General features: G+C 43.8%; 1 protein-coding gene across 1 annotated transcript in view; it reads right to left on the bottom strand.

Moving 5' to 3' along the window:
• Window positions 1-20,614, bottom strand: part of LOC126428202 (guanine nucleotide-binding protein subunit alpha-14-like) — a 167,439-nt gene extending 146,825 nt beyond the window's left edge. The window contains exon 1 of the mRNA XM_050090114.1: window positions 20,356-20,614. Within this exon, the coding sequence (XP_049946071.1) occupies window positions 20,356-20,491 (136 nt within the window). The 5' untranslated portion in view covers window positions 20,492-20,614. The remainder of the gene's footprint in view (window positions 1-20,355) is intronic.
• Window positions 20,615-20,922: the final 308 nt, after the last annotated feature.

Here is a 20,922-nt window from a genome sequence, read left to right on the forward strand (position 1 = left end):
CGATTAGTAGACGAAAGGACGTGCCTCTCCAATGGGAACCGAAAATATTTGATCGCAAAGTCATATGTCAACCAATTCCTTAACAGAAAAACACGTCTGATATATTCTATACGACACTAATGACGGCATGTGCGTCACATGACAGGAATATGTTGTCGGGTCACCTAACTTGTACACTTGGCGAATGAGTAAACAGATTCTTCTACCTTGTCCGATTTAGGTTTTCTTGTGGATGTGATAACACTCCCAAAAAAGTGATGAAAACATAAGAGTTTGTCACATAAACTGCAACAAATGAATGCAACAGTTTCACAGTCGCACAGTTTTCCCTGTGCTCTGTCAAATCGTATTTTTTAACGTTTTCAGATTTTTCCATGTGTAGACCGACAAATCCTGCCTATGGCCAAGCAAATCTGAACATGTCCTGGAATTTTGGAGAACGAAGTTGATTATGTGTGAGTGCCTGGACTTTGATAATAATAATAAAATATTAAACTTTTCGCTCGAAGGAAGACTTGAACCAAGGACCGTTCGTTCCGCAGCTGCTCGCGCTAACCACGGGACCACGGTGCTCCTCAGTTCAGTCTATCCTTTATGTTGCTTATCTTGCACATGGACTGCTCAGTTTGTATATTTTGCTTATTTTTTCATAGTTCCACACAACAACTTCCTGTTTTCTTGATTGATCTGTGATCAGTTTTTCAAGGCCTATCCACTGTGCCAACTTATAACTAAATCTGAGGGGGATGCGATGGTGAGGTTCCCTTGTTAGGATCAACTGCCAATTTACGCACCATACAGATATCTTTTCTAAATCGTTTTGCAATTTCTTTTGATCTTCTGACGACTTCAGTAGACGATAAACGACAGCATCATCTCAAAACTACCTAACACGGCTGCTCAGATTGTCTCCCACATCGTTTATATAGGTAAGGATCGGCAAAGGACCCGTAACACTACCTTCGAGAACGCCAGAAATAACTTCTGTTTTACTCTATGACTTTCCGTCTGTTACAACGAACTGTGACCTCTATGACAGGAAATCACGAATCCAGTCACATAACTGAGACAGTATTCCACATGCACGCAGACATAGCCGTTTCTATAGTGCAGTGTCAAAAGCCTTTTGGAAATCTAAAAATACGGACTCAATTTGAATATCGATAGAGTATCAATCAAAACACCGACATGGTTCGTGCATTGCGTTTTCGTCCAGGAGAAGTGCGTTAACGCTTAGCAATACGTACCACATTACTACGGAACAGTGGAAGAGCATAACTGTGAGGGTCTGTCGTGTGGAATTCCCGTGAAGAAGTGTGCAGAGCGTTTGTTCGTCGTACCAAGTGCCGTGGATTCGAGCTTTGGTCGTGCCAGTTTTTGTACTGCATTACGTGCGAAACTGTTATATGGGACAACGTATACATGACATGTATAAGAACAGTTCGGAGTTTACAGGTGGACAACTGTGCTGCCGTCTAGCTGTCAATTATTATTTGTTGTGTCTAGACAAGACAGCCTAGACACAATGAGAGGAAGCCGAAAGGCACGCGCTAAGCTAAAGCAGGATGGCGTGAGGTCTGAAACAGGATACGTAATGAATGCTATAAAGAAAAGTACGTAGCTTCTGGAATACTTAACTTTAATCCATCCTTGTGGTACATCTGGAGATTGTGGCGATACAAGTGAGACTCTTTAGATACATGCAATGTTACTAATGGCGCCTTGCTAGGTCGTAGCCATGGACTTAGCTGAAGGCTATTCTAACTATCTGCTCTGCAAATGAGCGAGGCTTCGTCAGTGTGCATCGCTAGCGAAGTCGTCCGTACAACTGGGGCGAGTGCTAGTCCGTCTCTCGAGACCTGCCTTGTGGTGGCGCTCGGTCTGCGCTCACACAGTGGCGACACGCGGGTCCGACATGTACTAATGGACCGCGGCCGATTTAAAGCTACCACCTAGCAAGTGTGGTGTCTGGCGGTGACACCACATTATTGTTGTTATTAGTATTAATATTTCTGCACATGCGACGAGTTGTTTCTTTATTCTTTTGTGCGAATTTGTTTATGTTTATTCTTCGAAAGTAAAAATATATGTGTTTGATTTTCTCAGCTAAAGGCATCGACAGCGGACTGCCAATAGAACACTGCTATAAGCTCCGAATAGTCCTTTTACATGTCAGGAACAAGTTGTACCATATAACAGTTACCCATGTATCACAGTTCAGAAACAGGTGAGAGCAACACTCAAACCCGTGATCCTTTGTACACTATGTGATCAAAAGTATCCGGACACCTAGCTGAAAATGACTTACAAGTTCGTGACGCCCTCCATTGGTAATGTTTCAATTCAAAATGGTGTTGGCCGACCCTTGAGCTTGATGACAGCTTCCACTCCCGCAGGCATAGGTTCAATCAGGGTCTGGAAGGTTTCTTAGGGAACGGCAGCCCTATCTTCACGGATTGCTGCACTGAGGAGAGGTATCGATGTCAGTCGGTGAGGCCTGGCACCAGGTCGGCGTTCCAAAACATCCCAAAGGTGTTCTACGAGGTGCATTCAAGTTCTAAGGCCTCCGATTTTTTTTCTCCGGACTGGAAAGAGATAGAAACATGCGCATTGTTTTAAAATGAGGCCGCGTTCATTGTCAATACGTCCCAGAGATGGCAGCACCGTACGGCAGATGGAATTTTACTGCCAGCGGCGAGAATGAGAACTGTTTTAAATACTTAAAATGGCGACGTTTTCTTTACTTGAACAGCTTGCAATCATTCGTTTTCTGAATTTGCGTGGTGTGAAACCAATTGAAATTCATCGTCAGTTGAAGGAGACATATGGTGATGGAGTTACGGATGTGTCGAAAGTGTGTTCGTGGGTGCGACAGTTTAATGAAGGCAGAACATCGTGTGACAACAAACCGAAACAACCTCGGGCTCGCACAAGCCGGTCTGACGACATGATCGAGAAAGTGGAGAGAATTGTTTTGGGGGATCGCCGAATGACTGTTGAACAGATCGCCTTCAGAGTTGGCATTTCTGTGGGTTATGTGCACACAATCCTGCATGACGACCTGAAAATGCGAAAAGTGTCATCCAGGAGGGTGCCACGAATGCTGACAGACGACCACACGGCTGCCCGTGTGGCATGTTGCCAAGCAATGTTGATGAGCAACGACAGCATGAATGGGACTTTCTTTTCGTCGGTTGTGACAATGGATGAGATGTGGATGCCATTTTTCAATCCAGAAACAAAGCGCAAGTCAGCTCAATGGAAGCACACAGATTCACTGCCACCAAAAAAATTTCGGGTAACCGCCAGTGCTGAAAAAATGATGGTGTTCATGTTCTGGGACAGTGAGGGCGTAATCCTTACCCATTGCGTTCCAAAGGGCACTACGGTAACAGGTGCATCCTACGAAAATGTTTTGAAGGACAAATTCCTTCCTGCACTGCAACAAAAACGTCCGGGAAGGGATGCGTGTGTGCTGTTTCACCAAGACAACGCACCCGCACATCGAGCTAAAGTTACGCATCAGTTTCTTCGTGATAATAACTTTGAAGTGATTCCTCATGCTCCCTACTCACCTGACCTGGCTCCTAGTGACTTTTGGCTTTTTCCAACAATGAAAGACACTCTCCGTGACCGCACATTCACCAGCCGTGCTGCTATTGCCTCAGTGATTTTCCAGTGGTCAAAACAGACTCCTAAAGAAGCCTTCGCCGCTGCCATGGAATCATGGCGTCAGCGTTGTGAAAAATGTGTACGTCTGCAGGGCGATTACGTCGAGAAGTAACGCCAGTTTCATCATTTCGGGTGAGTAGTTGGTTAGAAAAAGAATTGGTGGCCTTAGAACTTGAATGCACCTCGTATAGTATTCAGGCCAGGACTCTATGCAGGACAGTCCATTACAAGAATGTTGTTGTCGTGTAACCACTCCGCCACAGGCCTTGCATTATGAACAGGTGCTCGATCGTGTTGAAAGATACAATCGCCATCCCCGAATCGCTCTTCAACAGTGAGGAACAAGAAGGTGCTTAGAACATCAGTGTAGCCCTTTGCTGTGATAGTGCCACGCAAAACAACAAGAGGAGCACGCTTCCTCCATGAAAAACACGACCACACCGTAACACCACCGTCTCCATACTCACGCTGGCAGATGACGTTCACCGGGCATTCGCAATATCCACACCCTGCCAGCGGATCGCCACATTGTGTACCGTGATTCGTCACTCCACACAACGTTTTTCCACTTTTAATCGTCCAATGTTTACGCTCCTTACACCAAGCGAGGCGTTGTTTGGCATTTACCGGCGTGGTGTGTGGCTTATGAACAGCTGCTCGACCATGAAATCCAAGTTTTCTCACCTCCCGCCTAACTGTCACAGTATTTGCAGTGGATCCTGATGCAGTTTGGAAATCCTCGACTGAACAGATGTCTGCCTATTACACATTACGGACCCTCTTCAACTGTCGGCGGTCTCTGCAAGTCGCCGGCCGCTGTGGACGAGCTGTTCTAGGCGCTTCTGCCCGGAACCGCGCTGCTGCTACTGTCGCAGGTTCGAATACTGCCTTGGGCATGGATGTGTGTGATGTCCTTAGGTTAGTTAGGTTTAAGTAGTTGTAAGTCTAGGGGACTGATAACCTCAGACGTTAAGTCCCATAGTGCTTAGAGCCATTTGAGCCATTTTCTGTCAGCCAACAGACGAAGTCGGCCTGTACGCTTTTGTGCTGTACGTGTCCCTTCACGTTTCCACTTCACTATCACACCGGAAACAGCGGACCTAGGAATGTTTAGGAGTGTGGAAATCTCGCATACAGACGCGTGACACAAGTCACACCCAATGGTCTGACCACATTCGAAGTCCGTCGAGTTCCGCGGAGCGCCCCATTCTGCTCTCTCACGATGTCTGATGATTACTGACAAGGGGAGGCCGCCAATTGTGAAATTCAGATTCGATTCATACTGCGCATAATAAAAGCTCATGGCCAGAGGTGTAATGTGGCAAAGCACCAAGATGCACTTCTCAGCCGTTGTCGAGAAAATCGACAGTTAAAAGAAACCGTTGCGGTGAAATACTCTCGACGATTAACAATTTTCTACAGCGTCGTGGCGCAGCGGTAAGCGCTCGGGTTCGTAATCCGAAGGTCGCCGGATGGAATCTCGCGCCATGCAGTTCTTTTTATTATTAGTTTTTTGTAATTCAATATATATATATATATATATATATATATATATATATATATATATATATATATATATATATATAAGCTATTAATGAATTGGTTATGCATGTTGGTGAAGGCGGAACGCTCTCCAATTGTACCGCCTCCATTTTTCCGTTTGTTTAACAGGGTGTACCAAAGCTCTCCCGTCCGCACTGATTTTCGACGATGTTATAAGTTGCGCTAGGGACCGCATCTATCTTCTTTCGAAGTTAGCAGGCAACCACGCTGTTATGCGGCGGCTCGTTTCGGCCCATTCAACATCTGTCATTCAAGTGTAACGAGCGAGTAACGGAGTTTATATTTCATACCTGCCACAGCAAATTTGTGTTCGTGGGGTCTCTATTCTAATTCGAACGTTTGACTTACGCTATACGTATTCGTTTCGGAATATCGTTTCTACGTCTTCCGTTAACTATACGTGGTTAACATTATGAAGACAATTAATAACATTTGTGAAATACAACTTTGTTTGCGGAAAACATAATGATGTCGCCAGTTTTTCCACGACAAACGACTTTCAACAACTTGTTATATGCATATGCATATGCATATGCATATGCATAATCAGTTGCAACAATTATGCATATAACAAGTTGCAACAATTGTGTTGTTGTCGTGTAACCACTCCGCCACAGGCCTTGCATTATGAACAGGTGCTCGATCGTGTTGAAAGATACAATCGCCATCCCCGAATCGCTCTTCAACAGTGAGGAACAAGAAGGTGCTTAGAACATCAGTGTAGCCCTTTGCTGTGATAGTGCCACGCAAAACAACAAGAGGAGCACGCTTCCTCCATGAAAAACACGACCACACCGTAACACCACCGTCTCCATACTCACGCTGGCAGATGACGTTCACCGGGCATTCGCAATATCCACACCCTGCCAGCGGATCGCCACATTGTGTTTTTTTTTAGTATTTGTTTTTTATTACTCAAATATATATATATATATATATATTATTTTTTATTACTCAAATATATATATATATATATATATATATATATATATATATATATATATATATATATATATATATATATATATATCTGAGTAATAAAAAACAAATACTAAAAAAAAAAGGTTGCATATCGCGAGAGATTCGATCCGGCGACTTTCGGATTACGAATCCGAGCGCTTACCGCTGCGCCACTACGCTGTAGAGTAATATTATTCGTAGAGAGTATTTCACCGCAACGGTTTCTTTTAACTGTCGATTTTCTCGACAACGGCTGAGAAGTGCATCTTGGTGCTTTGCCACATTACACATCTGGCCATGAGCTTTTATTATGCGCAGTATGAATCGAATCTGAATTTCACAATTGGCGGCCTCCCCTTGTGAGGTCGCTGATATGGAGTACCTGGCAGTAGGTGGCAGCACAATGCACCTAATATGAACAACGTATGTTTGGAGGGGGGGGGGGGGGGTGTCCGGATACTTTTGATCACATAGTGTATGACTAACGCTCTACCGACATCCCCACGGGAGCCCCAGGCGATAGCCGCTCACATTTATGCTTTTCCTGTGCTCCGTAGCTCATGTGTTACCAATTGCCGTCAGACACGTTCTCTTGTACAGCAACACGTAGCACAAATTATATGGGATATCTGATTGATACTCTGTCGATATACAACGTTTGGTACCTATCTGACTGTCTGACATCAGAAGGTTTCGACGTAAGCCCCAATTATACAGGATTTTTGAAGATGAGGTACTGCCCCCAAAAGTACTCCGACCGTGCCACCTTTCGATCTCTGTCATAGGTAAAGAACGAAATCCTTCAACACTGCTCTTAACGTAGGGGAGAGAAAGAAATCACACACCTTGAAAACAGCCTCAAAATACGTTCCATTCTACGCCACCGCGTATCGTCACCAATATTTGGCGAAATCATTCGTTATGAGTGGTTTGATGCCAAACTGTGCGATGAGAAAGAATCTTTTATGTATATAAACCAAGTTTTTTTCTGTACATATTTTGAAATGTAATGTAATGATGTGGCTTTTTTAACGTATGCAAGATGCCGAGGAAATCCTTGTTTCCGCTGTTTTTACAATGATTATCACCCCAGGACGTGTAAATCATCAACTGTAAAATACTTAAAGTATCTAGTATGCCTTTAATTTATTTGCAATTCGAAGTGTTTCTTTGCCTTACCTTTTCATGCTTTTTATGAAAATATTAATTAATAGAATACTAGAATAATGGAATTAATAGAATACTTATTCGTGAAACGCTCACAGACACCAAATTAAAAGTAAAGTTTCAGGGTGAAATATCGAAGGCATTCAACATAAAAACAGGTGTAAGGCAAGGTGATGGCTCTGCGTACTAGAGAAAACAGTGAGAGAAAGGAAACAAAAACTAAAAGAAGAGAAGCTATCACCAATCAGACGCCGGCCGAAGTGGCCGAGCGCTTCTAGGCGCTCCAGTCTGGAACCGCACGACCGCTACGGTCGCAGGTTCGAATCCTGCCTCGGGCATGGATGTGTGTGATGTCCTTAGGTTAGTTAGGTTTAAGTAGTTCTAAGTTCTAGGGGACTTATGACCACAGCAGTTGAGTCCCATAGTGCTCAGAGTCATTTGAACCAATCAGACTGGGAACTAAAAACAAAGGTATTGAAATTCACTGTTTAGCATTTGCGGATGATTTTGCCATTCTTTGTGAAAACCTAACAAATGCTGGAATACAAATCAATCTCTTAGAAGAAATAGCCAACAAAGCAGGTTTAAGAATATCTGTAGAAAAAACAAAATTTATGACAAATATAAAAAATGCTCCGGAATCCCTAACAACAGATATTGGCCAGATAAAGAGAGTAAATAAATTTAAATATTTGGGAGAAATTATCCAAGAAAATGGCTTAGAAAAATTCGCTATAGAAGAAAGAGTACATGAAATGGAGAGAGCTTACGGAATAACTATGGATGTGTACAACAAAAGGTGTCTGTCTAAAAATTTGAAGATACAGCACTACAAGACAGTAGTAGAAACAGAATGTCTTTATGCAAGTGAATGTTTAGTACTGAACTACAAATTACACACACTTGAAGCCCTAGAAAGAAAAATCATTCGAAAAATACTTGGACCACCAAAAAATACACAGGTGTGGAAATTAAGAAGCATGAAGAAGTTTATCGCAACATAGAAAAAGTAAATGAAACACTACGAAAGAGGCGACTGCTATTTTTTGGACACTTATGCAGAATGAACAGCAACAGATTAATCAAACAGATTTTTAAATATCTTTGGGAGAGGAAGCAGCCGGCCGCTGGTAGCCGAGCGGTTCTAGGCGCTTCAGTCTGGAATAGCGCGACCGCTACGGTCGCAGGTTCGAATCCTGCCTCGGACATGGATGTGTGTGATGTCCTTAGGTTAGTTAGGTTTAATTAGTTCTAAGTTCTAGGGGACTGATGACCTGAGATGTTGAGTCCCATAGTGCTCAGAGCCATTTGAGCCATTTCGGAGAGGAAGTCAGTAATAGCCTGGATTCAAGAAGTTAGGAAAGATTTGGAAAGAAACAACATAAGTGAAAAAGATGCAACAGAAAGGGAGATTTTCAAGAAGAAAGTGTTAAAAATGGAAGGGTTCCAAGGCAAGAGGGAGAAGAAGACTGGGTCAAAATGGTCCGAGGAGAGAAACAGGATACATAGTGAAAAGATGAAAGAATCCAGAATGAGATTTTCACTCTGCAGCGGAGTGTGCGCTGATATGAAACTTCCTGGCAGATTAAAACTGTGTGCCCGACCGAGACTCGAACTCGGGACCTTTGCCTTTCGCGGGCAACTGCTCTACCATCTTTTTCTTTTTTTCTTTCTTTTTTTTTTAAATCTCATTTTTTGTTCGTTTTTGTTCGTTGCATCTGCTCGGGGCGGACGTCGTAAGACATCCGTTTAAGTTCGTTGTTGATCGATTAGCTCAGTTTTTTTTTTATTACAGAGGGCTGCTAACCCTCTGACCGAACACGCTGAGCTACCGTGCCGGCTGTCCATCTGAGCTACCGAAGCACGACTCACGCCCGGTCCTCACAGCTTTACTTCTGCCAGTACCTCGTCTCCTACATTCCATCCCTCCTTTCAGGAGTGCTAGTTCTGCAAGGTTCGCAGGAGAGCTTCTGTAAAATTTGGAAGGTAGGAGACGAGATACTGGCAGAAGTACAGCTGTGAGACCAGGCGTGAGTCGTGCTTCGGTAGCTCAGATGGTAGAGCACTTGCCCGCGAAAGGCAAAGGTCCCGAGTTCGAGTCTCGGTCGGGCACACAGTTTTAATCTGCCAGGAAGTTTCAGATGAAAGAATACTGGAGGAACAAAAAAGAAGGAAGCATTGAAAGTGGTGCGTGGTCCTTAGATGACCCAAACGAAGAAAGAAAGAAGAAGAAGAAGAATACTGTGAGGTGACAAAAGTCATGACATAGCGATATGCACACACATAGATGCGGGTAGTGTCGCGTACACAAGGTAGAATAGGGCTGTGCATAGGCGGGGCTGTCGTTTGTACTCAGGTGATTCACGTGAAAAGGTTTCCAATGTGATTATGGCCTCACGACGGAAATTAACAGACTTCCAACGCGGAACGACAGTTGGAGCTAGACGGATGAGACATTTCATTTCGAAATCGTTAGGGAATTCAATATACCGAGATGCACAATGTCAAGACTGCCGAAAATCCCAAATTTCAGGCATTGCCTCTCACCACGCACAACCCACTGGCCAACATCCTTTGCTTAACGACCAAGAGCAGCGGCGTTTGTGTAGAGTTGTAAGTGCTGACAGACAAGCAACACTGCGTGAAATAACAGCAGAAATCAATGTGGGATGTACGAGAAACGTATCCGTTAGTACAGTGCGACAGAATTTGGCGTTAATGGCAGCAGAAGGCCAACGCGAGTGTCTTTGCTAACAGCTCGACAACGCGTGCCTCTTGTGGACTCTTGGCCGTATCGGTTGGACCCTAGACGACTGGAAAACCTTACTCTTGTCAGTTGTTGTTGTTGTTGTGGTCTTCAGTCCTGAGACTGGTTTGATGCAGCTCTCCATGCTACCCTATCCTGTGCAAGCTTCTTCATCTCCCAGTACCTACTGCAGCCTACATCCTTCTGAATCTGCTTAGTGTATTCATCTCTTGGTCTCCCTCTACGATTTTTACCCCCTACGCTGCCCTCCAGTGCTAAATTGGTGATCCCTTGATGCCTTAGAACATGTCCTACCAACCGATCCCTTCTTCTACTCAAGTTGTGCCACAAACTCCTCTTCTCCCAAATTCTATTCAATACCTCATTAGTTATGTGATCTACCCATCTAATCTTTAGCATTCTTCTGTAGCACCACATTTCGAAGGCTTCTATTCTCTTCTTGTCCAAAGAATTTATCGTCCATATTTCGCTTCCATACATGGCTACACTCCATACAAATATCAGAAACTACTTCCTGACACTTAAATCTGTACTCGATGTTAACAAATCTTTCTTCTTCTGAAATGCTTTCCATGCCATTGCCAGTCTACATTTTATATCCTCTCTACTTCGACCATCATCAGTTATTTTGCTCCTGAAATAGCAAAACTCCTTTACTACTTTAAGTGTCTCATTTCCTAATCTAATCCCCTCAACATCACCCGACTTAATTCGACTACATTCCATTATCATCGTTTTGCTTTTGTTGATGTTCATCATATACCCTCCTTTCAAGACACTGTCCATTCCGTTCAACTGCTCTTCCAAGTCCTTTGCTGTCTCTGACAGAATTACTATGTCATCGACAAACTTCAAAGTTTTTATTTCTTCTCCATGGATTTTAATTCTTACTCCGAATTTTTCTTTTGTTTCCTTTACTGCTTGCTCAATGTACAGATTGAAAAACATCGGGGAGAGACTACAACCCTGTCTCACTCCCTTCCCGACCACTGCTTCCTTTCATACCCCTCGACTCTTATAACTGCCATCTGGTTTCTTTACAAACTGCAAATAGCCCTTCGCTCCCTGCATTTTACCCCTGCCACCTTCAGAATTTGAAACAGAGTATTCCAGTCAACATTGTCAAAAGCTTTCTCTAAGTCTACAAATGCTAGAAATGTAGGTTTGCCTTTCCTTAATCTAGCTTCTAAGATAAGTCGTAGGGCCAGAATCCTGGACAATTAACCTAAAGCACATTAAAAAATTACAAGCTCTGTAGATGGACTTCTGGAGAAGATCGGCAAGAATCTCCTGGAAAGAAAAGATAAGGAACACCGAAATAATAAGGAGAATGGAAATAAAAGAAAAAAATATATGACGTAATGGATAGGAAGAAACTACAGTGATACGGGCATGTAAGGCGAATGGAGGAAGCCAGAATACAAAAATTGATACTGGAGTGGGAACCGGAGGGGAGAAGAAGAAGAGGACGACCTATGGCCACCTGACTCCAAAATGTACAGCACAAGACTGAAACACCTGGAGGAATATTTTGAAAAAAAAATATAATTTAAAAACGTTTATTCTCTGTATTGTAATTTCTGAGTAAATTTTATGTTGGAGATAAGCCTCTGTAATGAGGAAAAGCTCAAAATAAATAATACAATTTATAAATTAACATTTTTGGATTTTTTGTCTTTGGTTGTACTGTGAAACCTTGCTTCTTGCTATATTTCATGATTCTGGGCCAACGGGAAGTACCCTAAAGATTTGGAAGAGAGAGTTTGCAAGTATCAAAACATGTGACATGAATGGCTGTATTTTTTGGTTGTACTGAATTAGAAGCTCCATGTATCGTAAACCTTAGTATGTGGTATAAATTTCAGATTTATTCGCCCACACGTTCCCGAGAAAAAGAGCCGTGCGGGGAATCCGCGCAGTCTGGGGCGCCTTGTCACGGTTCGCGCGGCTCTCCCAGTCGGAGGTCCGAGTCCTCCCTCGGGCATGGGCGTGTGTGTTGTCCTCAGCGTGAGTCGGTTTAAGGGGAGTAGGACGTCAAAGGGGCCGACTTGGAGCAGGAGAGGCACCACAGGACATTTTAATTTCCACTGTCTATACTTTAGCAAGTAAAGTCATAAAACTTTAACAGCATGACCAGGAAGGATTCAGGATTCATACTCATAGCAGTGGAACCTCAAAAACGTAACAAAATACTTTTTTTTACATGTGAAATTTCATCATTTTTTCACTTACTACTGGCTGCATTTGTTGCTATAGGTACACTTTTGATCCTAAGTAAGATTCTTCGATGACTTTTGCACAGCACACAAACCATAGTTACAGATGTATGAAACTCTGGAAGTTATTTAATTTATGAAAAATGAATGAACTGTTACATTTTAAACTTCAAGTTTATAAAAAACTCAAGTTTTATAGTTAATCATCTCAATTTTTTCCACAGTTTTTTAATAGATTTGGAAAATTCTAGAGTTTCATACACTTGTAACTACTGTTTGTATGCTATGGAAAATTCATCGAAGAATCTCTCTTACTTAGGAAGAAAAGTGTACCTATAGCAACAAATGTATCCAGTAATAAGTGGGAAAATGATGAAATTTCACATGTAAAAAAAAAGGTATTTTGCTACGCTTTTGAACTTCCACTGCGATGAGTGTGCGTCCTCAATCCTTCCTGGTCATGGTGACAAAGTTTTATGAATTTATTTGTAAAAGTATAGACAGTGGAAATTAAAATGTCCTGTGCTGACTCTCCTGCTCCAAGTCGGCCCGTTTGACGCCCTACCCCCCTTAAGTGAGATTAAGTAGTGTGTAAGCCAATGGACCGATGACCTCAGCACTTTGTTCCCATAGGAACTTACCACCTACCTACCTATCCCGAGAAAAAGAGTTTTGCACAGTTGGACGGACAGACAGAATGACAACAAAGTGATCCAGTAAGGGTCCCGTTCTTACCAGCTGAGGTAACCCCAATAAATAGCTGAGACCTGTTGTTTCTTTTTGATTCACGCTGCTCCTCACAGCCGCAGGTGAATGCTGCCCGAACGCAGCCGGAGTCACTTCCTTCAGCGACGCCCTACTTGCAGCGTCACCGCACTCAGGTGACTTGTCATATGATACCTCCTAATATCGTGTCGGACATCCTTTTCCGGTGTAGATGATGATGTTTGGTTGGTGGCGCGCTCAACTGCGCGGTCATCAGCGCCCGTACAAAGACCCAGTTTTTACACAGTCCAATTTTTACACAATCCAATCTACCCACTGTCAAGAATGATGATGATAATGATGAAATGATGAGGACAACACAAACACCCAATGCCTAGGCAGATAAAATCCCCATCCCGGCCGGGAATCGAACCTGGGACCTTTGCCCAGTGTAGAGCAGCAACTAGACATGGGATGGACTCAATAAGTCGTCGGAACTCCCCTGCAGAAATGTTGAGCCATGCTGCTTCTATAGATGTCCACAACTGCGAAAGTGTTACCGGTGCAGGATTTTTTGCACGAACTGACCTCTCCATTCTTTTCTTTTCTTTCTTTTGCTTGTGCCTTTTTCCCGCATTGACGCAGGGTCGATATGGTTAATCGGATTTGGCAAGCTTAATTTAAGGGGTGGCCAGATGCCCTTTCTGCCGCCACCCCATACCCCCTGGGACGGAATTAGTGTACCCCAACTGTCTGCATCTAGTGTAATCCGTGGAAGAGTGCGAATGTGTTCAGATGTCTGCGAGCCGTGTAACTGAAGCGGGACGTGGAAACCAGCCCGGTATACACCTTGCGGGATGTGGAAAACCGCCTAAAAACCACATCCAGGCTGGCCGGCACTCCGGCCGCCGTCGTTAATCCGCTGGGCGGATTCGTTCCGGGGCCGGCGCGCCTACCCGAGTCCGGGAAGCAGCGCGTCAGCGCTCTCGACTAACCTGGTGGGTGAACTGACCTCTCAATTATGTCCCATAAATGTTCCATGAGATTCATATCGAGCGATCGACTTCATATCGATCGATCGACTTGCCCAGAATGTTCTCCAAAGCAGCCTGGTGACATGCCGCATTTTCGTGCACAAAAATTCCATAGTTGTTTAGAAATATGGAGGCCACGAATGGCAACAAATGGTCTCCAGGTGGCAGAACATAACCATTTCCAGTCAATGTTTGGTTCAGTTGGACCAGAGGAGCCAGTCCATTCCGTGTAAACACAGTCCACTCCATTATGGAGCCACCACAAGCTTGCACAGTGCCTTGTTGACAAATTGGGCCCACAGCATCGTGGGGTCTCCCTCAGAGTCAGACCCTACAATCAGCTCTTATCAACTGAAATCGGGGCTCATCAGTCCTCTAAGTTCCAACCGATATGGTCACGAGCTCAGAAGAGACGCTGCAGGCGCTGTCGTACTGTTAGCAAAGGCACTCGCGTCGGTCGTGAGCTGCCATAGCCAATTAACGTCCAATTTCGCCGCACTCTCCCAAACGATACATTCGTTTTGATTTCCGCGGTTATTTCACGCAGGATTGCTTGTCTGTTAGCACTGACAACTCTACACAAAGACCGCTGATATGTACATCTACATCTATACTCCGCAAGCCACCTGGTGGTGTGTGGCGGATGGTACTTTGAGTACCTCTATCGGTTCTCCCTTCTGTTCCAGTCTCATATTGTTCGTGGAAACAAAGACTGTCAGTATACCTCCGTGTGGGCTCTTAATCTCTCTGATTTTATTCTCATGAGCTCTTCGAGAGATATACATAGGGGGGACCAATATACTGCTTGACTCCTCGGTGAAGGTATGTTCTCGAAACTTCAATAACAGCCCGTACCGAGCTACTGAGCGTCTCTGATGCAGAGTCTTCCACTGGAGTCTATCTATCATCTCCGTAACGCTTTCGTGATTACAGAATGAACCTGTAACGAAGCGCGCTGCTCTCTGTTGGATCTTCTCTATCTCTTCTATCAACCCTATCTGGTACGGATCCCACACCGGTGAGCAGTATTCAAGCAGTGGGCAAACAAGTGCACTGTAACCTACTTGCCGGCCGGGGTAGCCGAGTGGTTCTAGGCGCTACAGTCTGGAACCGCGCGACCGCTGCGGTCGCAGGATCGAATGCTGCCTCGGGCATGGATGTCTGTGATGTTCTTAGGTTAGTTAGGTTTAAGTAATTCTAAGTTCTAGGGGACTGATGACCTCAGAAGTCAAGTCCCATAGTGCTCAGAGCCATTTGAACCATATTTTTGTAATCTACTTCCATTTTTTTCGGCCTGCATTTCCTTAGGATTTTTCCAATGAATCTTAGTCGTTAATGGGGGTAGGACGTCAAACGGGCCGACTTGGAGCAGGAGAGGCACCATAGGACATTTTATTTTCCACTGTCTACACTTTTCCAAATAAATTCATAAAACTTTGTCAGCATGACCAGGAAGGATTCAGAATTCACACTCATAGCAGTGGAAGTTCGAAAACATAACAAAGTAATTTTTTTTACATGTGAAATTTCATCATTTTTTTCGTTTACTAATGGCAGCATTTGTTGCTATAGATACACTTTTCTTCATAAGTAAGAGAGATGGTTCGAAGAATTTTGCACAGCATACAAACCATACTTAAAGGTGTATGAAACTCTAGAATTTTCCAAATTTATTAAAAACTGTGGTGAAAATTGAGGTAATTAACTACAAAATTTGTGTTTTTTTCTAAACATGAAGTTTAAAATACAACAGATCATACGTTTTTTCATAAGTTAATTAAATTCTAGAGTTTCATATACCTGTAAGTATGGTATGTATGCTGTGCAAAATTAATCAAAGAATCTCTCTCACTTATGAAGAAAAGTGTACCTATAGCAACAAATGCAGCCATTAGTAAGTGAAAAAACGATGAAATTTCACACGTAAAAAAAATTATTTTGTTATGTTTTCGAACTTCCACTGCAATGAGTGTGAATTCTGAATCCTTCCTGGTCATGCTGACAAAGTTTTATGAATTTATTTGTGAAAGTATAGACAGTGGAAATTAAAATGTCTTGTGATGCCTCTCCTGCTCCAAGTCGGCCCGTTTGACGTCCTACCCCCCTTATGTGAAGACCGTCGGCCACAGCCTTGTCCGCAGTGAGAGGTAATGCCTGGAATCTGGTATTCTTGGCACACTCTATTCACTGTGGATCTCAGAATACTGAATTCGCTAACGATTTCCGAAATGGGATGCCGAATGCGTCTAGCTCCAACTACCCATCGTCGGATCTTTTCACACGCATCGCCTGGGTACAAATGACAGCTCCGCCAATGCACTCTGTGTACGCGACATTGCCGCAACCTCCCTGTGTGCAGATCGCTGTCCCGCGACCTTAAGCCGTCGGCACACGGACCGTGCATCGGAAAGTTGAGCGTTGAGCGTGCCGAGTTTCTGACGTCATAGCATGGAATAGCACGCTCGGGAGTCTTTCCGAACGTGCAGAGCAATATGTGGCATGTCAGATATTCTGGGTGTGCGTCTGAGCGTTGACCAATGAGATGGCACCACGCCACCTACGTCACACGCACGCCGTCTCCCTACAGTACGGAGTTGTGAGGCGCCATGTTGGCATTCATTTCAAGTCTATACGTGTATACGCCGTTTCTGAGCACCAGCAAATTGAGAATCACTGGAAAACCCGTTGTTAACTGTATGATCCGTTCCAATAAAATAATGAGAAACATCATATTCGTGGCAAAAGAGTTATTGTAACTTGCGTATTATTAGAGTAGGCTATTTGAAGGCACCGGCACACTGAAGACCCACCCAAAACGCATTGTTCTTCGTACAATTTCTTATAATTAAATTTCAATCAGTAATTATCTGCGACTAAGGTTTCCAGCGTGGAATAAGATACTATCATTGGAGCCAAGGATTTGTTGTTAGTTTAGCCTAACTCAGTGTGTTCGTCAGAGGGTCAGCTGCCCTCTATAATAAAAAACTGAGATAATGGATCAACGACGAACTGAAACGGATGTCTTGTGACATCCGCCCCGAGCAGATGCAATGAACGAAAACGAACAAAATGAGATCACAAAGAGAAAAAGCGTAATGAGCACAATCACCGACTTGTAATGAGATGACTGTCGTGGCGGTGGTTCGTGTCTAGACACTTCCGGATTTTTTTCCCTAACATTCGCGTTTTTATTAGGTTATGATACTTTATTATTAGTTTAATATAAGTATACACTATAATATTTGATGTTATGTAAACATAAGTTCACCTTTTTTTGAGGGGTGACTGTTCGATTGGCTTAATCTACTAGACAGCTTGCGCTACTTGTATAAAGATATTTTGCTCCTTTTACGCTTCGTAATTCCAATGTTGCAAAGATTCTGCTACTGGGTAGGGACAGTGATCAAGTAAGATTGACCTTGGGGTTTTACTAAAATGTGGGAACGATGAAATAATAAACATTATTTGTTATTCTTATGCGGAGAAGTATTCCAAATTTGTACCACACTGTTTGTAATGGAAGTTTTATAAGCCTGTGTCCTTATTGATCTACATCTACATGATTACTCTGCAATTCACATTTAAGTGCTTGGCAGAGTGTTCATCGAACCACAATCATACTATCTCTCTAGCATTCCATTCCCGAACAGCGCGTGGGAAAAACGAACACCTAAACCTTTCTGTTCGAGCTCTGATTTCTCTTATTTTATTTTGGTGATCATTCCTACCTATGTAGGTTGGGCTCAACAAAATATTTTCGCGTTCGGAAGAGAAAGTTGGTGACTGAAATTTCGTAAATAGATCTCGCCGCGACGAAAAACGTCTTTGCTTTAATGACTTCCATTCCAACTCGCGTATCATATCTGCCACACTCTCTCCCCTATTACGTGATAATACAAAACGAGCTGCCCTTTTTTGCACCCTTTCGATGTCCTCCGTCAATCCCATCTGCTAAGGATCCCACACCGCACAGCAATATTCTAACAGAGGACGAACGAGTGTAGTGTAAGCTGTCTCTTTAGTGGACTTGTTGCATCTTCTAAGTGTCCTGCCAATGAAACGCAACCTTTGGCTCGCCTTCCCCACAATATTATCTATGTGGTCTTTCCAACTGAAGTTGTTCGTAATTTTAACACCCAGGTACTTAGTTGAATTGACAGCCTTGAGAATTGTACTATTTATCGAGTAATCGAATTCCAATGGATTTCTTTTGGAACTCATGTGGATCACCTCACACTTTTCGTTATTTAGCGTCAACTGCCACCTGCCACACCATACAGCAATCTTTTCTAAATCGCTATGCAACTGATACTGGTCTTCGGATGACCTTACTAGACGGTAAATTACAGCATCATCTACGAACAACCTAAGAGAACTGCTCAGATTGTCACCCAGGTCATTTATATAGATCAGGAACAGCAGAGGTCCCAGGACGCTTCCCTGGGGAACACCTGATATCACTTCAGTTTTACTCGTTGATTTGCCGTCTATTACTACGAATTGCGACCTTCCTGACAGGAAATCACGAATCCAGTCGCACAACTGAGACGATACCCCATAGGCACGCAGCTCGATTAGAAGTCGCTTGTGAGGAACGGTGTCAAAAGCCTTCCGGAAATCCAGAAATACGGAATCAACTTGAGATCCCCTGTCGACAGCGGCCATTACTTCGTGCGAATAAAGAGCGAGCTGTGTTGCACAAGAACGATGTTTTTCTGACACCGTGCTGATTACATATCAATAGATCGTTCCTTTCGAGGTGATTCATAATGTTTAAATACAGTATATGCTACAAAACCCTACTGCAGACCGACGTCAATGATATAGGTCTGTAGTTCGATGGTTTACTCCTACTACCCTTCTTAAACACTGGTTCGACCTGCGCAATTTTCCAATCTGTAGGTACAGATTGGACATAGTACTTTCCTTTTCGTGGAGGAAATGTGCGCTTTAATTGAGCTGTTGTTGTTGTGGTCTTCTGTCCTGAGACTGGTTTGACGCAGCTCTCCGTGCTACCCTATCCTGTGCAAGCTTCTTCATCTCCCAGTACTTACTGCAACCTACATCCTTCTGAATCTGCTTAGTGTATTCATCTCTTGGTCTCCCTCTACGATTTTCACCCTCGACGCTGCCCTCCAATACTAAATTGGTGATCCCTTGATGCCTCAGAACATGTCCTACCAACCGATCCCTTCTTCTGGTCAAGTTGTGCCACAAACTTCTCTTCTCCCCAATCCTATTCAATACTTCCTCATTAGGTATGTGATCTACCCATCTAATCTTCAGCATTCTTCTGTAGCACCACATTTCGAAAGCTTCTATTCTCTTCTTGTACAAACTATTTATCGTCCATGTTTCACTTCCATACATGGCTACACTCCATACGAATACTTTCAGAAATGACTTCCTGACACTTAAATCTATAATCGACGTTAACAAATTTCTGTTCTTCAGAAACGCTTTCCTTGCCATTGCCAGTCTACATTTTATATCCTCTCTACTTCGACCATCATCAGTTATTTTGCTCCCCAAATAGCAAAACTCCTTTAGTACTTTAAGTGTCTCATTTCCTAATCTAATACCCTCAGCACCTCCCTACTTAATTCGACTACATTCCATTATCCCCGTTTTGCTTTTGTTGATGTTCATCTTATATCCTTCTTTCAAGACACTATCCATTCCGTTCAACTGCTCTTCCAAGTCCTTTGCTGTCTGTGACAGAGTTACGATGTCATCGGCGAACATCAAAGTTTTTATTTCTTCTCCATGGATTTTAATACCTACTCCGAATTTTTCTTTTGTTTCCTTCACTGCTTGCTCAATATACAGATTGAATAGAATCGGGGAGAGACTACAACCCTGTCTCACTCCTTTCCCAACCCCTGCTTCCCTTTCATGTCCCTCGACTCTTATAACTGCCGTCTGGTTTCTGTACAAATTGTAAATAGCCTTTCGCTCCCTGTATTTTACCCCTGCCACCTTCAGAATTTGAAAGAGAGTATTCCAGTCAACATTGTCAAAAGTTTTCTCTAAGTCTACAAATGCTAGAAACGTAGGTTTTTACGCTGGCCCGTTGAGTAAACAGTGCGATTTACGAACTAGAAACGTCCCTCAACTGCCGCTGGCGTGCGTTGCGATCGCGTATACGACGTGTGCACGAGTCGCATCGTTCCCGAGCGTCCAGCAGCGCGTTCAACTTGGCACGCTGAACGTTAACGTTCGACAGCACGGCCCGTGTGCCGGCGGCTTTAGTCAGCTCGGCGTAACTCACCCAGCAGCAGCGTCTTGACGTCGCGGGCTCGCAGCCGGCGGTAGAGCTCTCGCTCGCGCTGCACCTCGATGGTGAGCCGCCGGTTGGCCAGGAAGACGCTGAGTGCGTCGCGGTAGCAGCAGCCGTCGTCCTCCATGGCGCTCCCACTGCCTCTGCCCGGGAGGCCTCGGCTCGGCAGAAGAGACACAGCAGGACGCTCGCCGACCGCTTCCTCGCGCGCCTTCCGCCGTCCCTCTCTTCCCCTCAGCCTTAGATCACACGTACATATAGACGGAGCACTTCCCTGTCTCTCGCGCGCTAATCGACATCGGGGTCACGCAAAAAGCAGAGTTTCTACACTGTAGCGCCAAAGAAACTGGTACAGGCATGCAAATCCAAATACAGAGATGCGAGGCTAATCCCAAAAAGTAAAGTCTCCTATTTCTTTATAAGTACAGGGCTATTACAAATGATTGAAGCGATTTCATAAATTCACTGTAGCTCCATTCATTGACATATGGTCACGACACACTACAGATACGTAGAAAAACTCATAAAGTTTTGTTCGGCTGAAGCCGCACTTCAGGT

This window comes from Schistocerca serialis, chromosome 12 (genome assembly GCF_023864345.2).
Source record: "Schistocerca serialis cubense isolate TAMUIC-IGC-003099 chromosome 12, iqSchSeri2.2, whole genome shotgun sequence".
In the NCBI taxonomy this organism is placed as follows: domain Eukaryota; kingdom Metazoa; phylum Arthropoda; class Insecta; order Orthoptera; family Acrididae; genus Schistocerca; species Schistocerca serialis.